Source organism: Suricata suricatta, chromosome 10 (genome assembly GCF_006229205.1).
Source record: "Suricata suricatta isolate VVHF042 chromosome 10, meerkat_22Aug2017_6uvM2_HiC, whole genome shotgun sequence".
NCBI classification, from domain to species: Eukaryota; Metazoa; Chordata; class Mammalia; order Carnivora; family Herpestidae; genus Suricata; species Suricata suricatta.
The window spans coordinates 5,438,793-5,460,489 of record NC_043709.1 but is presented as its reverse complement, the minus strand read 5'-3'; the positions used below and the strand labels follow the sequence as shown (position 1 = coordinate 5,460,489).

General features: G+C 57.8%; 2 protein-coding genes across 2 annotated transcripts in view; one reads left to right on the top strand and one right to left on the bottom strand.

Moving 5' to 3' along the window:
• BIK (BCL2 interacting killer) overlaps nt 1-16,913 on the top strand; it is a 17,507-nt gene extending 594 nt beyond the window's left edge. Inside the window, exons 2-5 of the mRNA XM_029955367.1 lie at nt 13,222-13,362; nt 14,767-14,874; nt 15,736-15,853; nt 16,425-16,913. Coding sequence (XP_029811227.1) covers nt 13,229-13,362; nt 14,767-14,874; nt 15,736-15,853; nt 16,425-16,511 — 447 coding nt within the window. The 5' untranslated portion in view covers nt 13,222-13,228 and the 3' untranslated portion in view covers nt 16,512-16,913. The remainder of the gene's footprint in view (nt 1-13,221; nt 13,363-14,766; nt 14,875-15,735; nt 15,854-16,424) is intronic.
• A 3,158-nt stretch (nt 16,914-20,071) lies between these two features.
• The window catches only part of MCAT (malonyl-CoA-acyl carrier protein transacylase), a gene marked incomplete at its 5' end in the record, with an annotated part of 7,270 nt that continues 5,644 nt past the window's right edge, over nt 20,072-21,697 (bottom strand). The window contains one exon of the mRNA XM_029954111.1: nt 20,072-21,694. Coding sequence (XP_029809971.1) covers nt 21,284-21,694 — 411 coding nt within the window. The remainder of the gene's footprint in view (nt 21,695-21,697) is intronic.

Here is a 21,697-nt window from a genome sequence, read left to right as displayed (position 1 = left end):
GCGCTGGGTCGGGGCTTCTTCGAGCTGCGCGCCAGCTCCCCAGGAAGGGAGGATTATCAGCTTTATCCTTCCCCCGAATGAGGAGAGGGGGGCCGACAGCGGAGCTCAGGGCTGGCCGGCCTCCAAAGATAGGGGGCCTCATTTTACGCCTGGAGAGTTCGTTCCAGGAGGCAACACGAAGGAACCCAGAGGCGTTTTCTGGAAGCCCCGCCAAAACTCTCCACCCGGCCACTTTTCATTGGAGTTGTCTCAGACGGGCTCCTCCACCGCTGAGCCTCAGTCTGCCCGGTTCTGTTAAATGGGTCCGTGAGGCCTCCCACCAGGTGCGGAGAACATCCACCCAAGCGTTGGTGGCTGTTAGTGGCTGTTAGTGGTTTCCCTTACAGTGAACGTTCCAACCTCATTTCTGCTTATCTAGGGCATGCGTTTGGGGTAGATAGTCTTCCGAGTGGCACATTTTAGGTGTTTATTGGTGTGATTTTACACTGGTTCTCTAAAGGGTCTGTCTGAGGCTGTAGCTGGGTCTGGAGTGCAGCGTTAGCACCTGGCTGGTGGTGCGCCTCCTGCCCGCGGCCTCAGCTCTTCTCCACCCTCCCCTTCCCGCTCTAGAATTGGGGGATTTCCCACCATTTTAACCTCAAGGTCGCAGGGCTGATGGCTTTCGCTGCGCCTCCTTCGGCTTTACCAACCTTACGTTGTACGAGTTTAGTTTTGCTTGTTTTTGGTTTAAAGTGTCTAAAGCATGTGGGGGCCCTGGCTTCCAGGGTGTGGGCTTGCAGCCAGAGCCTCGGAACGCCCTCTGGGCGGAAACGGGTTTCATCAATCTTCAAAGATGGCTGCCAGGTGACTTTTTTTTTTTTTTTTTTCCCTTTTTTTTCCCCCCGGTGGGGACTGTCTGAGCAAAGATGTTGCTCCAAGCACCAGGGGTCCTGTGAGGCCCTCTGTGGGACTGTGTGAGACCTAAAACAAATGGAGTGATTTAGCACAGCCCCTAGGGAGATGTGGGTATCAGACTTATCATCTCTTCCCTATCTCTGTTCCGGGCTGCCTCCTCTGAGAAGTCTTTCCTGATTACCTCATCCAAAGGTGCGGCCCTTCCTCTCTCTCCACCAGTTCCTGTGTAAGGACCTTAGTTGACTGTTCTCGGGACACTAAAGAGATTGTGTTACCCATTCGGGCTCACTTAGCATAGTATGACAGTAGCCTGGGGGGGGACTGATTGTCCTGATTGTCACCTTTAAATGGAGTATCCCCAGCGTGTCACAGCCTGGGCTTGCTGGGAAGAAGCTAGATGGAGAGTTGTATGCCTGTTAATTATCCTAAGTGATGTTGTTGTTGATTGTTTTTAAATTTTTTTTAACATTCGTTTTTTTGAGAGACAGAGCACGAGTGGGGGAGGGGCAGAAAAGGAGACCCGGAATCCAAAGCAGGCTCTAGGCTCCAAGCTGTCAGCACAGAGCCTGCCGAGGGGCTTGAACTCACGGACCGTGAGCTCATGACCTGAGCCGAAGTCGGCCGCTTGGCCCACTGAGGCCCCCAGGCGCCCTGTGTCCTAAAGCTGTGTTCGGCGGTTAGTGGGTAGAAAAGCTAGGTTCACGGAGCTTCCAGGAAACGAGTGAGCAGGTCAGCCCGTGTTTCCTCTGCTGCACGGAAGGGGCACTGGGAACTGGCTCCATCCGCTGGTGGGTCCTGAAGCGAGCGGAGGGTATTTTGCCCGCTCCCTGGAAAGCATCCTGTTTTTGGAGAACCCTATTAAGGTTGTAGACAGTTAATGGCTTCTTGCTTCCCTTCGCCTCCAACGTCGTGGATCCCACGAGAGTCCGCTGTTTATTCTCCCCGCTCAGAACAATTCCAAGAGGTTTCAAGGAAGTGGCGGCATGCTCGTGGCCGCCAGGAAGCCTGCGGTGGGGCCGGAGTGGACAGAGGCCGCCGCTCCCTTGTCTCTTTGTCCTGCCACTGGCTGGCGGGGGCCAGGCCCTGGGACAAATACAGAATGTAAGCAAATAAGGCCACCGCCCCCAGTTCCTTGTTGGCACTGGGGCCGGCGGGAGCGAGGCCCAGGCTGGGTGGTCAGCGCGCTGAGGCGGGCACCGGGAGGCCACCTGATTTTCGTAGTGTCAATATTAGGATGTGACAATACAAAACACCCTCCGGGCCGTGCCGGGCGCTGCGCGGCAAACCTGTTTTTCTGGAGGTGCTAGAAGATGCCCCGTCACCCAGACGGAGAGGACGTACAAGCTGTAGAGCCAAGAGCCGCCCACCCAGCTGCTTGGGGGACGTCGTCACTGAGATAGGATATTTAGGATGGAAGTTCCTGCCCCCTCCCCTCGCCAAGTTGGCACTTGTGTCTTGGAGCTCAGAAGAGGCTCTACATCCAGGGGAGGGCAGAGATCTGCCCATATGCAGACCATGACGCATCGGGAAAACCCCAGCCCTGATGGAGGTGGCTAGCCCGTATGCGCCTCTCCGGAGCTCCAGGCTCCTGATATTTTCTCATGAGTAAGCGCTTACTGTATGCAGCGCGTTCAGCGTCCATGTCCTTTTCACAACTCCCCTTCCTCCTGGGTTCTCGAAAGGTGAGGGTCTCCCAGCCAGGAATTGCTGGTCGCTGTGATCCGTCCCTCGATCTGCTTTACAGCCTCTCCTGCCTCCTTATTGTCCCCATTGACCAGGCCCCTGCTCTGAACTGGGGCAGACAGACGGGTAAACATTTAATGAGACTATAAATGGGCTAAGTGCCCAGTCGGGGTCTGTTTACAAAAGGTGCTGGCATAACTCAGGGGAGGAGCGGTTCATTCTGTCTTGGGGAGGGCGGGGAGGAGGTGCGTTCTGCGCCGGCCGGGTGTGAAGGAAGAAGCCTGGGGGAGACAGAGGGAGGCTGTCAAGTCAGGTTGAGGGTTCCAAAGGGCCAGGGGGGCTGACTGCTGGGGGCCCGAGAACTTTGTCCTAGGGAGGAAACTGGAGCCCCCAAAGCTCCTGAGCAGAGTCAGTGTCAGGATTCGGTAACTGAAAGTCCCCTCAGCTAGGGAGCGAACACCCAGAACTCGGAAGAAGGGACCCCTGAGGGCTGGGTCCCTCTCTCTGGGCCCCTCAGAGCTTGGGCCTAGCAGTCACCTTCCTTGACTTACTTTAAACACTTTTGACTTATTTTAATTAATTCCTCTTTAAAGGTTTTATTTATTGGTTTATCTGTTTTTTGTGTTTATATTTTGAGAGCAGGAGAGAGTGGGGGAGGGGCAGGGAGAGGAAGCCAGAGCGTCTGAAGCAGGCAGCGTGGGGCTGAGTTCAGGGTTCAGACTCCTAAACTGATCATGACCTGAGCCAGATGCTTAGACTGAGCCACTCTGGTGGCCCCTAAAGATTTTGTTTTAATTTTTTAAAAAGATTTTATTGGGGCGCCTGGGGTTAAGCATCCAGCACAGATTCTGGACCTGATTTGGATTCTGTGTCTCTCTCTGCCCCTTCCCTACTCATGTTCTGTCTCTCAAAAATAAATAAATGTAAAAAAAATTTTTTTTAAGTGATCTCTGCACCCAACGTGGGGCTTGAACTCACAACCCCAAGATCAAGAGTCATATGCTCTACTGACTGATCCAGCCAGGTGCCCCCACGCCCCGCCAGGACTCATTTTATTTTTTTAATTTTTTTAAATGTGTTTTTTTTTTTTGAGAAATGTTTTTTTATTTATAATTGCGGCACAGAGAAACAGAGCATGAGTGGAGGAGGGTCAGAGAGAGAGGGAGACACAGAATCTGAAGCAGGCTCCAGGCACTGAGCTGTCAGCACAGCACAGCGCCCGATCTGGGGCTCGAACTCCCGAACCATGAGATCATGACCTGAGCCGAAGTCAGACGCTTAACTGACTGAGCCCCCCAGGCGCCCTCAGAACTCATTTTAAACACCTGCTTTTTAAGCTTAACCACAGTATGCCCAGGTAGTATCTTGGCTCCCCTCCGCCCCCACCGTCCTTTCAAATGGTGACGGGAAAGCACTGGGGTCCCCTCTGGGGTGTCAGGCAGGACTTTGACTGGGATCCCCAGGATTCTCCTTGCCCTGTTTCCACACCTGCTTTCTGTTCACTCAGTTGAACTGTGTATTATGACAAAATGCCGCAGCCTGGGTAGCTATAAACCACAGATTTATTTCTCTCGGTTCTGGAGACTGGAAATCAAGGTCAGAGGACCACGGACTTCCTGTATCCTTGAATGGGGGTTGGGGGGCTGGAAGGGAGCTCTCCTGGGCCTCTTTTAGAAGAACACTAATCCTGGGGCACCTGGGTGACTCCGTCAGTTAAGCGTTCAACTCTTTTTTTTTTTTTTTTTTTTTTTGAGAGAGAGAGCACACGGGAGGGAGGGGCAGAGAGGCGGAAACAGAATCCATCCAAAGCAGGCTCCTTTAAAAAAATTTTTTTTGAATGTTTATTTATTTTTTAAGAGAGAGAGACAGACAGAGCGTGAGTAAAGGAGGGGCAGAGAAAGATACAGAATCCAAAGCAGGCTGCAGGCTCTGAGCTGTCAGCACAGAGCCCGATGCAGGGCTGGAACTCACAAGCTGTGAGATCATGACCTGAGCCGAAGTCGGAAGCATCCAACTCTTGGATTTCAGCTCAGGTTATGATCTCAAGGTTCTTGGGTTCAAGTTCCATGCTAACAGGATAGAGCCTGCTTGGGATTCTCTCTCTGCCCCACCCCCCGCCCTACTGGGGCACAGGCACCCGGGCTGTCTCTCAAAATAAATAAAAAACATAAAAAACAACATTAATCCCATCAGTGTCGCCTGAACGATCTAATTGCCTCTCAAAGGCCCCACCCCACCTCCTGATCCCATCACCTCCCACTGCGTTTTCAACAGATGAACTTGGGAGTGGACACGGACATCCAGACCCCACAGCAAACAGGTGTAGGGCAATTTCAAAATCAGTCATCGAGAGAATGTTAATATGCTCTACTTTCTCTAGCTTGGAGTGTCTCTGTAGATCTTTGAGCAGGAAGGGACGTTAAAGAAATTCTCCCCAAGACTTGTTTTACAAACAGGCATTAAGAGTCCAGAGGGGCTAAGGAACTTGTCCAAAGGCAGACGGACGGCCAAGCTGGACTAGGACCCAGGTGGCCCACAGCCAGCCCAGTGCCCCTCAGCTCAGTGTCCCCGTGCATTGGTAATGGACAGAAGCAGTGAGCTGTGGGTATTTGCATAAGGGGTCATAGAGGATCTTCATGTCACAGAGGATCTAGAGGATCCTTCCAGAAGCAGCTAGCCGTGACTTGTTTGCTGTTGCTACGCCCAAACCCCTCTTTCCACTTTAGTGGTGGCCGACCTAACCAGATGTGGGTTTGGGGAGGAAGAGGGACCCAGGTTTGGCATCATTTCTGCTAACAAACATTCCTGAGCAGACTGACTGGGGCTCGGGGCCCTGGGGGACCTGGGGTGAATCAAGCTTGAGCCGACTCCTGCCAGACTTTGACTGAAACGGGCTGCAGAGGCCAAGAAAGTGTCGCTGGAGGTGGAGGCCGGGTTTAACATGGCTCCTGCTCTCGCCTCGGTGCCGGACAAGCCCTTCACTGTTCTTCTTTTTTTTGTTTATTTATTATTGAGAGACAGAGAATGAACGAGGGAGAGGCAGAGAGAGAAGGAGACACAGAATCCGAAGCAGGCTCCAGGCTCTGAGCTGTCAGCACAGAGCCCGACGCGGGGCTCAAACTCACGAACTGCGAGACCATGACCTGAGCCGAAGTCAGTCGCTCAACAGACTGAGCGCCCCAGGCGCCCCAAGCCCTTCAGGGTTCTAAACCTCATCTGTGAGTGGTGGTAATGATCCTGCCCCTCCTGGGGGGTCAGACCTGTAAGGGGCCCCAAGCTGAACACTGCGCACACGTGGTCTACATCCGCCGTCCCGCCAGCCTCTGCGTGCGGGTGTCGGAAGGCACGATGCTCATGGTATCGAGCCCGACGCACGGCCCCCGCATGTCCACTCCGTCACTCTTCGGTGGAAACTTCTTTGGCATTTCAGGCCTCAGAACAAGACAAAAGTCTTGTAATTGTCAACGCTGCCTTCTTTTTCTCTTCTGTTGTCAATGTCAACCTGCTTTGCTAGGTCGGTGTATTTTTGGAGCCTGGGGGTGGGGGCATGACCTGGGGGCTGAGAGGCTCTGAATTTCCATTCTCAACCCTCCTGATACCCCGTCTGTGAAGTGGGGCAGACACCGCCTCCCCAGGGTTGGGGGAGGGGGGGAACGCCAGACTCAGTAGCTGCACAAGAGAAGGATTGTGGGATCTCCCAAGAGCCCTCAGCTGTGGGCCCAGAGAGCACAGCCCTTGCCTGAGGCCACAGAGGCCAAGCCACCTGAGTCAGGCTGGCATCCGGGCTGGGATTCCTGGGGTGGAGGGGTGCGGTGGCGCTTGTGTCTCCCGGGGGCCCATTCCAAGCTGCCACTTTCTAGAACACTGAACAACTCCCAGAACTGTCCACGAGTGAATTTCTGATTTGTATTTTTACCTGAAACCTGTTTCTCTCTCCTTCCTCCTCTGTCCTTTTTCCTGCAGCTCCCTGTGCTCGCCCCCCCTTCTCCATCGCTCAAGGGACGTGAGCCCTGCCCACCTCAAGAGCAGTTTCGCGCATCTGTGGGTTCCTGAGGGTGGGGGCTGGAGGCCAGACTCCCCCTACCAGGTGGGGAGGGTGGGGTAGGGACTTGATTCCTGAAATAGACCTTTAAGACAGATTATTTCCATTTCAGAAAAAGTCAGGCTGTTAACCTCAGAACAATCTTTGCTTTATTTTTTGAATCAAAGATGGCAGCACCTGTGTGGCAGGAAAAGTTCAAGAACACAAAAGCTTACAGTTAAAAAACTTTAGTACCCTTCTCCCCCGGCCCCCCCCACCGCCTGGCCCAGAGACACCCCTCCCCCTCTTTACTCATGGCCTTGCCTTGCCTCTGGGAGATGATGTCTGCAGACAGAAGTGTTTTGATCTCTGCAGGTCAAGTGTTTGTTTACATGCTTCAGTTTTCAGCACACTTGGCAATACAGTTACAGTTACAAGCTGTTCTGTTCCCTGCTGTGCGCATGCAGCCACTGCCTTCAAGATCCTGGCCAGAAATACTTACAGGTTCCCTGCTTATGTTTTCCAAGGCTGCTGGGTACATGCAAGGGGTCTCTACAGGGACCAGTCCTAGAAACCAAAGGTTCTGTGCACTTGCTACTTTGGTAGGTACTGTTCTCCCACCCTCCCACGGGTTTGCTGATTCCTTGGCTGGCTTCGGAGCCCCTGCTGCGGGGCAGAAAGTGGGCAACGGCTGTATGTGTCCATCTTCCTCTTAGCTCTGGAGGCTGTGCCGGTTCCGTGCAGCAGTGCCCTCTCTGAGCTTGGCTCAGAATTAGGTGACCGGTCCTGGTCACATGGCAGTGGCAGAGCTGAGGCTGGAAGGAACCCGTGTCTGACTTGCCTGAGGTTGGGGCTTTTCTGCCTGAGCGTGCACCTGCTGCCTTGAGCCCTGGGGGGTCTGTAAACCAGGCCCCCAGCTCTGTCATGGGCAGTCAGCAGGGCTGGTGCGTGGGTCAGGTGTGGGTGGGAAGCCCCAAGGGGAAAAAAACTGAACTGAGGACCCAGGGTTTCTTGGCTGGGTCCACCCAGCAGCCACTGGCCTGGTCCCCAGGACTGCAGTGACCAGTGGGAATTGACGAGGCTCCAGGGCTGTCCCCACCTGTTCCAGGGCACGCAGGGACCCATGGCAAGGCTGGGCTTGGGGAGACTGAGGCTGCACACTCCAGGGGGGGTGCGCGCTGTGACACCGCAGGCTGCTGGGTGCAGAGCCCGGCCCTCACCATCTCCCCAACCCCGCAAGTGTTCTCGTGACCGTGTGGGCTGCACTCCTGCACACACACGAGACTGGCACCCCCAGCACTACGAGCGAAATCGCGTTCCTGGCTGGTGTTTCCACTGTGTGTGTAGGAGGGGAGGCGTGGGCTGCAGCCTGGGTGGGGATCCGTGGCGAGGTGCGCCTTCCTTTTTGCAAATCTGCTGGAAGAAAAATAGATGCTGGGCCCCCAGTGACCCCAGTAATGGCCTTTTTTGGTTCTTTGATAAATGTGCTCTGTGTTGTGTGCTGGAAACCAGAGATTAGTGACCATGGCAGCTCCTGGTTTGTTACCAGACGTGGAGTTGGTGTCGGGATATTAATTTTATTCTTTATCGGGGTTTTTTTTTTAAGTTTTTTAATGTTTTATTTATTTTTGAGAGAGACAGAAAGACATTGTGAGCAAGGGAGGGTCAGAGAGAGGAGGAGACAGAATCAGAAGACAGGCTCCAGGTTCTGAGCTGTCAGCACAGAGCCCGATGTGGGGCTCGAACCCAAGAACCGTGAGATCGTGACCTGAGCCAAAGTCAGATTCCCAACCAACTGAGCCACCCAGGCGCCCCCCCCTTTTTTTTTTTAATTAAAAAAGGTTTTTTTTGGAATTTATTTTTGAGAGAGAGCAGGAGCAAGGGAGGGGCAGAGAGAGGGAGACACAGAATCCGAAGCTGTCAGCACAGAACCTGATGCAGAGCTTGAACCCATGAACCCAGAGACCATGACCTGAGCCGAAGTCGGAGGCTTAGGCGACAGAGCCCCCCCAGGCGCCCTGAGCATCCTCATTTAGAAGGGGAGAAGCCTGAGGCATGGAGGGTCCATGCTCTAAACCACCAAAGAGGAAGAAACAGCAGCTCTCTGTGTGGTTGGTCGGGGATCGAAGGGAGCAGGGACAGGGCCTCCTGAGCGCCCCGAGCCCCCCGGCCTGGCTCGGAGGATCTAGAGACACAGTGCCAGGGGCTGAGCTCTCGCCAGGGTGAGGTTCACGGAAGGACGTGGGCTTGAGTGTGGTGGGAACCGGGGCCAGGGTTGGATTGGCGGGGCTGGGGCTGGAGGGGCAGCCAGGGGAGAAGAGAGGGTCCTGTTAGCGGGGTGCCGCAGCGCCCGAGGGGACTGGGGAGCCAAGTGGAGTGAGTGGAGGCCGGGTCAGATCTGAGGCTGCTGCTCCGAGATCTGGTTGGAGAGAGGCCGGTGGAGACTGGAGGCCGGCTGGGCAGCTGCTGGGCGGAGGGGAGGCAGTGACCCGCTCAGGGCTCCCCTGGGGTGGCGGGACTGCCACGGGGGGCCTTGCTCGCAGCTCCCTGAGTGCACTCTGATTTCTCCCACTCAGACCTAGAGCCCCAAGGCCCGCCCAGGCCTGGCTGGGTGAGCACGGCATGAGTCCTTGCCCCGGGCTTAGGTCAGGGCCCGGTAGGAGCAGGTGCTCCGACACCAGCTGGGAGGATTATAATAGGCAGATCGTGCTGCTTCGTGCCTAGTTTGGGGTCATTATCACCATTTAATAGACAGGAAACCGAAGGCCTTGCCTGAGCAAGTGAGCGGTCGGGTTAGGAGGTTCACCCAAGACGCCCCCACCGGTGCCGAGTGTCTGTGCCGGAAGCTTAGCTCCAACCACAGACCTGGAGAGATCTGGTGTCCAGTGGGGACAGGGTCCCTTAGGAAGGGGCAGTATGGGCCCTGCCCCCAGACAGTTCAGTCAGCTGGGGACGTCCTACCCTACTGCTCACCCAGCCCTGGAGCTGGTGAGACGCAGGTCTCAGCTCCCCCCCTCCCCCCCCAGCTGAGGGGCTCCTGGTCAGACACGTGGTCCTGTAGGGCTCAGGGGCCCCGTTCCCATTTGGTGCCCAGGGACCCTGGGAAAGGGCTGCTGGAGGCGGATGGATGTGGGGACAGTGGGTCAAGGGAAGGCCCAGGCCATGTGCTCACCGAAGTCCCCTTGTAGCCCCTTGGCTTCGGGGAGCCAGGGGTTTCCATGGGAGCCCAGGGAAGCCTCCGGGGAGAGAGCAGCCCCTCGCAGGGGTGTGGTGTTGAGGGTGAGGGCGTCCTGGGGGCCGATGCAAATGAGGGCTGGGACTGCTTTCCTTGGGGAATAATTGTCATTTGCATAGACACCCAGCTCCCTGGGGCCTGGGGGCAGCCTGAGGCTCTGGTAGCAATTCCTTAAATGCTGTCTCCTGGCAAGCTGAAGGGCACACACGCAGCGCCCACACTGGCGCTCACACTCTCTGCCGTGTGAAATAGCTTGTCTGTGGAAGTTGTCTCCGTGTATCTGGGTCCCTTATGCCCTTTGCTGAAGTTGTACATTTTTCTTTTCAAAATTTTTTTCTTTTCTTAAATTTCTTTAATGTTTATTTTTGAGAAATAGAGACAGAGCATGAGCAGGGGAGGAACGGAGAGAGAGCGAGACACAGAATCCGAAGCAGGATCCAGGCTCCAAGTTGATCAGAGCGGGGTGCCTGGGTGGCTCAGTCTGTTGAGCATCCGACTTTGGCTCAGGTCATGATCTCACGGGTTTGTGAGTGCGAGCCCCACGTTGGGTTCTGTGCTGACAGCTCGGAGCCTGGAGCCTGCTTTGGATTCTGGGTTTCCCTGCCCTTCCCCCACTCTGTCTCTGTCTCTCTCTGTCTCTCTCTCTCTCAAAAATAAAAACATTTAAAAAATTTAAAAAAATAAAAAAAATCAGATTCATTCCTGGGCACCTACGTGGCTTAGTTGGCTGAGTGTCTGACTTCCGCTCAGGTCGTGATCTCTCGGTCCGTGAGCTCGTGGGCTCTGTGCTGACAGCTCGGAGCCTGGAGCTGCTTCCGATTCTGTGTCTCCTTCTCTCTCTGCCCCTCCCCCGCTCGTGCTCTGTCTCTCCTTCAAAAATACATAAACAATAAAGAACGCCTCTGCAAATACACTTGCTACTGTATTTTCTGGTTGCCTTGTTGCCGTTGGTTGTTGATCTTGTCTGTGGCAACCTTGAAACTCTTTGTGTTTGCAAGAGGGGATTCTCTTTGTTTTCTACATAAACATTCATTTCATATCTGCTAAGAAGTCTTCGCTCTCTGGTATTCTTGAAATGATCAAATTTTGTTTTGCGGCTTGACTATTCTGCATTGTTTATTATTTTAGCAGTCTAAATGATTTCACTGGTGAGTTCTTTTTTTTCTTAATGTTTGTTTATTTTGAGAGAAAGCTTGAGCAGGGGAGGCACAGGGGGAGAAGGAGAGAGAATCCCAGCATGGAGCCTGGCCGTGTGGGGCTCCACCCCACGAACCGTGAGATCCTGACCCGAGCGGAAGTCAAGAGTCGGACGCTTAACGGACTGAGCCACCCAGGCGCCCCTTTTTCTTTTGTTTTAAGTAACCTCTAATGCCAACGTCGGGCTTGAACTCACCACCCCAAGATCAAGAGTCATGCCCTGCAGACTGAGCCAGCCAGGCACCCCACACCTCATAGCTTTCAACTGCTACCTAGCATTGCGCCAAACCGATGTGTAAGGATTATGGGCTCAGACGGGCCCCTGTGCTGCTGTGAAGTTGCTAGCAGCATTTTCGGGGTTTTAGAAATGCCACCCGACCCTCCCTGTTGGACGGGCGCTGGCCTGATGGTGGGGGAGCGGGTCACTGGGTCTCAGGCCCGTGGGGCTTTTTACCGCTTTGCCTGCAGGTGCCCTCGGCAGGCGGAAGCTCCTCCCCCTCCCCCACCAGGTCTGACCTGACAGCTTCTCTCAGCCCACGGGGGAAGGTGCTGTCCCGACAGGTGCGGGCGGCATATGTCAGGCCACGGGCTCTTTGTGGCTGCAGCGGCTGTGTTTACATGTCTGATCTCTCCAGCGCCCGGCTCCTGCGGGAGCTCCCTCCCAGGCTGGGCTTTCATCTGGAACAGACGTGGGACTCCTGGCCTCCCTGTGGGAAACTGGAGCAGCCCTCTTGAGGCAAATTCTGGAACAATGCTGTGCTCGTGCCGTGTCCTTTCTCGAAGGCCGGGGTGCCTCAGCCCCCAGATACCCGTCTGCGCCCCTGACCACATCACAGCACGGCCGTCTCTGACCCCGTTGTGGAGGTGCCGTGGAGGATACCTTAATGTCTAGACTCGCCCTTCAGCACCCGTGGGATCCAAACCCCCCTCTCCATGCCCCCATGAACCTGTGCCCTGTCTTTGTGTTTCCCGTCACCACCCTTTAACACTGAAAGCAAGGTGTGTGCCTGGACTGGTGTCCCCGGAGGGTCCCCAGGTACGGCTGATGCACTTGAGGGACGAACATTGCCCACCCTGAGCTGGGGAGCACAGAGACGTGGCTCTCTCCCTTCGTGGCTTAATCATGAACTTTTCTAAGCGCCCAGTGTCTTCTTACTGAACACCTGCCTTGAAGGTTAGGGATCCAACACGAGAGGGTGCTGTCCACGCAGAGCACTCTAACGTGAAGAATCAGAAACAATTGTAAAGCCCAGGACAGTATCGTAAGACGGGTTTGAAGTGCCAAGGTCGTAACAATTGGTGCCTGTTCCCTCAGTCTCCCACCTACTAAGAGACGGGGCTGGGATTTGAACTCGGGTCCTTTGGTTCCACTTTCTTCATTATATTCTGGACCTAAGGCTGTTCAGCACAGTGTGGGGGAAGTTGTGCTGAACTGGGTCACAGAACCCTACCTAGCCATCACCAGTGACCATGTGGGAATCCACAACTGCAATGGGAGTGCCTCTGGCTTCAGGGACCTGGAAACTACACGAATGGTGATTTCAATATGTTGGGCTTTCTTTTTAGGACATTTTTTTAAAAAAGTATTTTTAATGTTTATTTTGAGAGAGAGAGGGAATAAGTGGGGGAGGGGCAGAGCGAAAGAGTGAAAGGGAGACAATCTGAAGCAGGCTCTCTCTCTCCTCTGTCAGCACAGAGCCCAACGTGAGGCTCGAACTCACGGACCGTGAGATCATGACCTGAGCTGAAGTCAGGAGCTGAAATCAAGAGTCAGACGCTCAGCAGACTGAGCCACCCATGTGCGCTGAGTTTTATTTTTCTTATGCAGTTGGGCTGGCTGTGGCCGGTGCTGCTGCCAATGTTGGATAAGGAATGCCATCAGAGAGCCAGGCTCTGTCCCGCTTGCTGCATGTTCTCAGCATGCTGGTTATCCTTAATGTTCAACACCTCGAGGTCATAAAATGGCTGCTGCCGCTCCAGCCTTCACTCCTGTGTTGAAGGCATTAAGGAGGGAGAAGAGCTTCGCTGGTGAGGCTGCTTCCTTCCAGCCCCTGCGTCAGACTTCTGAGGCCTCCTTGACCAGAACTGGGTTTTGTGCTCCCAGCTGCAAGGCATGCTGGGAAAGTGAGGACGGGAGAGTCCGGTTGGCTTAGATGCACATGGATTCAGTCAGTGTCTCTCTCTCCCCCAGAGAAGAAATGTCTCACGCAGGACCCCTCTCCAGGGATGTCTTTTTGAGCACCTTCCTGCAGGAGCATGGCCCGGAAGTTCTGGACGTTCCCGGCGTGACTGATCTCGTGGAGTACTATGATCCCGGGCCCTCCCCTAACAGGTAGGTCCTGGTAACACTCTGGGGGCCCCACCCACCCCCATTTCTGGTCAGTGACTTCTGATATACGGTTAAAGAGCAGGCCTGTGCGCTCCCCAGGCAGGGCCCCAGAGCGGAAATTCCCTAGGTGTGGCCCTGGAGCCCTGCACCCTGGGCGCGGCACGTTTGCTCTGATATCCGCTCACGGAGGCCCTCGGTGGCCAGCATGTTCCCGGGATGGGCCTCGGCACTGCCACCAAAATGGCTTAAGCCTGTGACTTTAGGACTGGGTATCTCCTGGCCCTCAGTGACCATGGTCACCTCTTCACGGCCTTTTGAGATCGGTCCAAATTTTAGAAAATCAAAAGTAACCTGAGGCCGCTTCATACACGGCTCTCGTTAGGACAGCAAAGAGGGGGTCTGCCCAGGATCCGCCCCTGGGTTCTGGACGGTTCTCTTCTGCCTTGGACCTCAGGGTTCTTGGAGTCATTGACAGGTCTTGGAGCTGGGCCTGGGGCTTCTTGGGATTTTAGAGCTGGAGGGACCTGGAAATCGGCCTCCTGTTGTGCTGCACTTGGAGATGGCACCGCAGCGCGTCAGGCGGCGCGTCAGGTGGGGGGCAGGGTTTTCCTGAGCTCCCACAGGGTGTTGATCGAGGTGGGACCTCAAGCCGCCATCCGACCTTTCATCACCGCTGGAAGGAGAGCACTGACCCCAGGACACTTGGCCAGGTGTCTGGGGCTGAGCCGGGAGCCGCTGGGAGGCCTGCCTGCCTGGAAATTCCCAGATGGAATGTGCGGGCAAACCCCGAGAGCAGGGCTGAAGCCTGGCCGCTGCATGGAGGGAGTGGGGGGTGTCAGATGTGGAGATGAGCACTCTTTCCTCCCCGATTCCAATCCGTGAGCGTAGGGGGGCCCGGGAGCCCCTCCTTTCTGAAAGGGGTGAGGACAACAGGAGGTTTCAGGATTGGGGAGCAGGAAGCAGGTGCCAGAGCCCCTCCCACCAGGAGGAGGGTAGGTTGAGACTCCGTAGGAAGCCAGTCCCAGTGCTGCAGGGGCTCCGAGCCCCAACCTGCCCAGCCCCGCTGCCCACCTTTGCCACCTTTCCTGGCAAGCCCCTGGTGGGTGTTCTCTCCAGCCTTGAGTTATCCTCAGAGGGGAGAGGAAGGCTGGAACCAGGGGGCGGGGGGGGGCAACCTGCTGGTCACACAGGCACTCAGTGGCTCCCTGCCCTCCCTGGGTGGGGGGGGGCGCACATCAGGGAGTGCACCTGGGGACAGGACCTCACTGGCCGGTGCTTTCCTCCCACACCTTGCTCTGTGGCCCCTGGGCTCCCATGAACCCCGGCCTGAGTGGCTTGGTGGGCCTAGGTATATGGGGTCACCGCACAGCCACACCCCTGATTCCCTGTGCCCCGCCCCCCCCGCAGCAACAGCCCCGATGACGTGGCCATGCGGCTGGCCTTCATCGGGGACGAGATGGAAGTGAGGTGGATGGTGCCCCGCGTTGGCGAGCTGCCTGGGATGGCCTTGTACAGGTGAGCGCCCCTCCCCCCAGGCCCCGGGAGGAAATCGCTCCCCCCCCAGGAGCGCCTGCTCCCAGGCAGCAGACCAAGCACAACCCACGCGCCTTTCCCTGCTTCCTCATCAAGCTGAGGCCGAACATTTCCATAAGGGTCTTGACCTCAGATGCTGAGTGAGCTCAGGGGAGCTGTCTGTGTGTCCTGCGCACAGGCATCTGTCCTGAGCACACTGTGCTTCCGTGATCAGCCGGCATCTCTGTGGGTTCTCAGAACGTCACAGAATTTCTCAGGGTGGGGATGTCCGAGACCAGAGAGAGTGCTCTCTTCTCGGTCTCCAGAGAGGCAGCCTTCTGTTGGGGAGTCCCGGCCTCTATCATAACAAGATGCTCTGGGGGCGCCTGGGGGGCTCAATCAGTTGAGTGTCCGACTTGAGCTCAGGTCATGATCTCACGGTTTGTGAGTTCAGGCCCCGCGTCGGGCTCTGTGCTGACATCTTGGAGCCTGGAGGCTGCTTCAGATTCTGTGTCTCCCTCTCTCTCTGCCTGTCCGCCACTCGTGCTCTGTCTCTCTCAAAAACTAAACATAAAAAAAATTAAAACAAAAACAAAGATGCTCTGGATGGAGGACGTGTGTCCTTGGGCCTGCGGGCAGCGCGGCGCTCTCCACCATGGCCTGGGGGGCGGGGGAAGGAAACCGGAAATCTTGGATGAATTTTAGGCCCAGAAACGGTCCATGGGGAGAGGCCCTCACGCACGGAGCCACCTGGAGAAGGGGGATAGGGTGGCCGTGGATGCGAGGGTACAGGGCCCTCTCCTCCCCACTGGCCGGCTCTGTTCCTGCAGTGATGGCCCTGCCTCCCCTCCGTTTGTCTCCCAGCTTGGCCTTTACCTACAACCAGACGGGCCTGAGGGGTGTTCTCAGGAGTCTCATGGACGGGCTCGCCAGCCTCAGGGAGAACATCCGCGTGTGGAGCTTCCTGACCCTCAGGAACAGGGTAAATAAGCCTCTCGAGTCCGTGACCTTGACCTCTTCCTCCTGCACGGGGTGATGCGCTCCTGAGGGCAGATCCTTCAGGGCGCCACAGACTCCACTGCTCCCTATTGTCCTGCTTGCCTGCTTCTCCTCCTTTCTGCTCGCGCCTGGTCCCAGAGGCCTTTGGCTTTGAGACCTGGTTTAGGGACTCCAGTTTGCCTCATATGACTGGCTCCTCCCTCGTGTGCCTGGCAGGTGCCTCCTCCCCTGAGCACCTCCTCCCTGAGCACCTCTCCGGACCAGTCCTCATTCCTTCGCCGGAGTCCCTAGTAGACTGGCAGCAGCCTGGGTGGGCAGGCTGCCCCTCCTCTGCCCTGTCCTCGGGGCCTCTGCCCCACCCCACCTATGCTCCTCTTTCTGGTCCCCTTGTCCCCGAACCTGTCCCCTTTGGAGCAGGGTGCTCCTGTGACCCCGCCTTCCCTGACTCCTCCTTCTCACCCCACTCTCCGCCTCACCGGGCTCATGCCTGGTGGAACGAGCACCCCATTCTGGCTGGAGGTCCTCACCTCTCTCCCTCCCCCTTCGCCCCACAGGTGTCCCCGAACGCTGGCCGTGGGCTGGCGCTGTCCCTGCTGCTGCTGGTGCTGCTGCTCAGCTGGGGGCTCCACCACCTCCAGTGACGCCCCGCTGCTGCGCAGCCTGGGGGTGGGGCTGGCCCCGCCCCCGCCCACCACCCTGGAGGTGGCCTCAGTTGGTTTTGTTGCCTTTTTAACGGTTTTCTGATGATCCCTTTTTTTTTTTATTTAAACTCTGAGTGCTGGGACACTACTGAGGTTTCATACTAGTTTTTTCTTTCTTTTTGTTATAAGAGAAATGAATTCATTATACCTCTGGGGTCGTTACTGGGTAACTGCCCGCGCCAAGGCCTGGCTGGGCCTTCTCTCCTGGCCCCGCCCCGAGCAGTGGCCAGTCCGGGGGGAGTGCTGGCCGCACCCCCGTGTCTGTGACGCTCGTGGCAAAGAGAAAATCTGCTGGAATGGATTTCCGAGGGGTGGGAGAGCTCAATAAAATGTTGGTTTCCAGCCGGTGTCCGGTCCTCTCTGGGGTCTGCAGCGGGGACTCCTCCTGCCCCCACAGGAGAGTCAACGGTGGGAGGGGGAGAGACGGAGAAAGGGCGGGCGCCTAACCACCTGTGTGTGCACACAGCCTGCGGGCTCTTTCCTGCACCTGCTGTCAGAGCCGGCCCCAATGCCATCAGGCTTAGTCCTCTGTCCCACCTGGTGCCTGAAGCCTACCGTTAGGGATTATTTCCTTTGGGCTGTCAGTCTCTTATAATTGGGCTGCCCACCCTCTCCACGTTTGCTGGTCCAGCCTGTGGGGCTACTCAAACATAGGTGTGGTGAGGAGAAGGGGCACCAGGGCCAGGCCTCGCCCCCCGCGGGCTCTGGCTGCCCCAGACCTAGGCCTAGTGCTGTTTCTAGACCGCCAGGCCCTCCTCCCAGACCTTGGGCTCTGACTCCCTGCCCCTCCACCCACAGCCCCCGGTCTCGAATGCCAGCGCTGGGCTGGGGTGAGCCACTTGCCTGCATGGAGCCGCTCAGCCCCCCCGTCTTCTGCAGCCTCCCCTTCCTGCCCCCTCCAGGGCCTGGGCTTGGAGAGCCTTCCTTGCACTCGGGCCACCCTGCTCCAGAGCCGTGCTGCTCCCTCCCTCCCCCCCTCCCCCAGGCTGCTCAGGTCCTGCCCCCTCCTGCCACCCCTCCGGCCACCATGGCCACCAGCAGGCCTCCGGGCCCGCAGCTCTCTAAGGTCTGGCCCTTCACAGCGGAGGCCTGATTTCACCTCCTTTTCCTGTGAACGTTGTCCCCTGGGGCTAGGTCAGGCCCTCCCCAGACGTCACAGGGCAGGCCCAGGATTCCCCAGTCCCTAGGTCCTTGCTGGGAACGTTCCCTCCTGACACCTTGCTCCACCCAGAGACGGGTTCCCACTGAGTGTACAGAGCTGGCAGTGGCCCCGTGTGGGTGCACTGACCCCGCAGCCCTGGGGATCCACTGTGGCCTCAGTAGCTCGGGATGTGACAAGGCCGGTTCTAGGGGCACCTCTTTGGGGAAGTTCTCCGTAACCACCAGCCTGCTCTCCCCTAAACTGTTGGGACGAAACCGCCCGCCTAGCCACGTACCCAGCTTAGAAGTCAGATGTGGTCAGGGATGCCCGGGGCCTCACCAGGGGCTTGGGGCTCTTCAGAGAGGGGGGGATGGAAATACCAGGTCCAGCTGATGCAGCGGCTTCTCCCTGCAGGAATTTGGGGATCCCTTCCCCAGTGTTCTAGGGTTTGCAGGACCCACCCCCACCCGCCACGGACATGAGAGGAGCCCCTGCCCTGCTGGGCTTGGGCACGGGTCCTGGGGGCGTGGTGAGGACCTGGTCCCTCAAACCTCACGTGGCTTTGGGAGGGAGAAAAGCACACTCGGATCAGCGAGGAACCGGGCGCTGTGCCCTGCAGGCAGCAGAGGGCCAGGGTGGACGAGCCACCGAACACCAGGCCTGTCTGGAGATGTCGGCGGTGGCGAAGGCGAGGGCAAGGGTGGCCCAGCTACTGGGAGCGGCACGTGCAAAGGCCCTGGACTTGGGAGACACGCCAGCGCCTGAGGGAGGTGGACCAGCTGGCTCGGGCCGGTGTCTGACTCCGTTCACGCCAGCCCCGGCGTCTACACCCTTACATGAGGCGGTGGCCTCTTGACCCCCCGGGCCATGCAGCCCCAGCCACCTAGGGCCGGCCCTTTACTCATCTCAAGAAAGCCCACCCTACAGGTGGACAGTTGAGGCCCAGAGAAGGAGGGGGCTTGACCGAAGTGGCACCAGGATCCTCTGACCCCCAGTGTGAGCTGCTCCAGGCCACGGGGCAGTGAGACGCTGAGGCTGAGGCCCACAGACGGGGAAGGGGTCCCAGGCCGGCACCTGTAGGTGGCAACTCCCACAAGCGGTAGACGGACGCTGAACACCAGCAATACCAGCGGTCACTCTCCAACCCCAAAGAGGCGAGACCGGGGGCCCATCCCTCCTAGTGGTCACCCAGTGGCCTCACGATTCCTGAAGCATCTCCACTACACACCCCTATCTCCTGGCTCTGCAGCAGGTCCCGGGGGACCACCGGGTCCCCTGCCACAGGGTGGACACAGGCCCTGGCCCCCTGCGGAGCTGGGGGGGAGGCCACCAGACAGTGAGGCACTTTTCCCGAGGAAGGGACGAGGCTGCCAGGGAAACCCAGGCCCGCCGGGCAGGGAAGCAGCACCTGCCCCCAGGCAGGCTGAGGGGGGCTGGCTGCTGGGAAGCCCAGCAGGCCAGGGGGCTCCAGGGGCACGGGACCCCGGGTGGCATTCCTGCCCAGGCTGGAACCGGCTGTGGCACAGGGTATTTTCCGCAAGGGGGCAGGAACTGGCCTGGATACTGCAAGGAGCTGGATGGAGGGTCCACCCCCCCAGGACCCCCTGCCCACCCGATGGCTGTCACTCACCCAACTCAGAGTCTGCAGGAGCGGGGGCGGGGCAAGGGGCCGCCCAGCCCAGGGCTCGCCCGGTGGAGGTGAACACTGCCTCCCCTCATCTTTCTGTTCCCCTCTACCGGGCAAGACATCTTGCCAGCTTTCTGGAACCTTCTTTAAGGTGGGACCGTATGTCCCTTGATTACTGTTTGTTCCCCCTTCTCTGGCTTGGACCTGAGGACTCAAGGGCCCGGGAGCACCCAGACCCCAGGGAACAGGGCCGCGGCCCAGAGAGGAGTGAGGACTGGCCTGTGGGAACTCTGCCCCCGCCACTTCTCCAGCCCCCTCCCCTGGGGCTGCGCTCCTCGGACCGGCCGGCCACCACCCAGCACGCGGCCCAGTGGGAGAGCTAAAGCCTGGCCTGGAGATCCTGCCCCCACGACTGAAGCCCTCAGTGAAGAGGGTTCCAACAGACTCAGCAATTAAATTTTTTAATTTTTTTATGTTTATTTATTATTGAGAACAGAGAAACAGAACATGAATGGGGGAGGGGCAGAGAGTGAGAGCCACAGAATCAGAAGCAGGCTCCAGGCTCTGAGCTGTCAGCACAGAGCCCAACGAGGGGCTCGAACCCATGAACCGTGAGATCATGACCTGAGTTGAAGCCGGATGCTCAACTGACTGAGGCACCCAGGCGGCCCTTCGGCAATTATTTAAAAATAATAGCACGGCTCTTTGTGAATGCTTAGAAATTTCTACAACGAAATTTTAAGAGAGTGTTATTTCATCATTGAACTCCAAACAACAGGTTGGCTCAGGCCTGGTGAGAACCAGTTTGTGGTCGCACCTGCCAGGGTCTCTGGGGCTGGGGACACAGGTGGGCGTGTCGGGGCCACAATGCCCGGAGGCGCCAGGACAGCTGTCCACATGGCGTGCCACACAGTCCCACGTGACGCAGTCCAGTTCTGCCCAAAGCCCACGGGGCCCCTGCTGAGAAACACTGTTGAATTAAAAAGGAGAAACCCGTCCAGGATTTGACATGTTCTTCACAACAGCAGCATTTCCAGACACGCGGCCGTTTCTCACCGGTGGTTTTCCACTATCGCTGATCAAAGAGCCGCCAGGAAGCGTAGCTCGCCCCTCAGCGTCGGCGCAGGAGCCGCGTCCACAGAGACTGTGCACTTTGCTCCTGCTCTCTGAGGGTCGCCTGCGCCAGGCTGGGTCACGGGCGCACAGCACTCGCTCAGCGACCACGGGGATGCCTGGGGGTGGGGGAGGCAACAGGGCCCTCAGCCAGCCTCCCCGCCCCCTCCCGCCTCGCTAAGGACCCTCTTCCCCACCAAGGTGGAGGCCACTCGTCCCCAGGCACACAGCAGGCACTCCATACTGTCCGGTGAGTCGTCAAATGTCGCACTGGGGGTGGACAGAATGACTGCCAGGGCCAACTGTGTCCCAGAGCCCTTTGCTTTGTCGACACAAATGCTAAGATGCTGGCCGAGGGTGTCCAAGGGCTACCAGGGCAGCGGAGGACCTCCCTGGCACTGGCCTCCTGCTTCGTGGTCACGCCCAAGGCACCCACCGGGCAGCAGGCCAAGCCCTCGAAGTCCCCAGGCCACACCTGCCAGCCTGGTGGTTTCCGACCACTTTACAGAGGAGCCCCCAGGCCCAGGCGGAGCCAGACCTCACCAAGGCTTTCTGGCATCTCCCCGCACCGCCCCCCACCCCCCTGAACTTGCCCCAGAGGGAGAAAAGGAGAAGTGGACCCTGTCCAGTTAAGAAGTACTCTCAGCGCTTTCTGTGCGGCATTCGAAGCAGTTTGCAGACCACCCCCCCACCCCCGCCCCCGTCACTCCAGGAGGAAGCCGCTGGAAAGGCAGGGCGGGTGCAGGCCCCTGCAGCCCCTTCTGGGGCCCCATCTCCGACCTGGTCCACCCCTGGTCCACCCCTGCTGCCGGAGCCTCCCGTAGGGCCGGGCTAGGCCCTGTCGTCCTCCGGGACGCCCGCGCGCCCGCCCTCCAGCACGTCCACGTGCCCGTAGGACTTCCAGGCCTGCAGGTTGCAGCTCTTGAGGATGCTCCCCAGCTGCCTCCCAGGCCCGACCTCGAAGGTCCTGGGGAACTCCGTGCCCTTCCTCCTCCTGAACACGGCATGCATCGTCTGCTCCCACTTCACTGGGGACACCACCTGGCGGACCAGCAGTTTCGGGATGTTCTTTGGGTGCCCGTATCTGTTCCCATCGACGTTTGAGTGGACGGAAACCAGAGGCTTCTTGACGCTGACCGACTCCAAGGCTCGCGCCAGGGGCCCCAAGGCCGGCTCCATGAGGCGGGTGTGGAAGCCGCCGCTGACCGGCAGCATCTTGGTGCGTCGAAAGTGATACTTGGACGC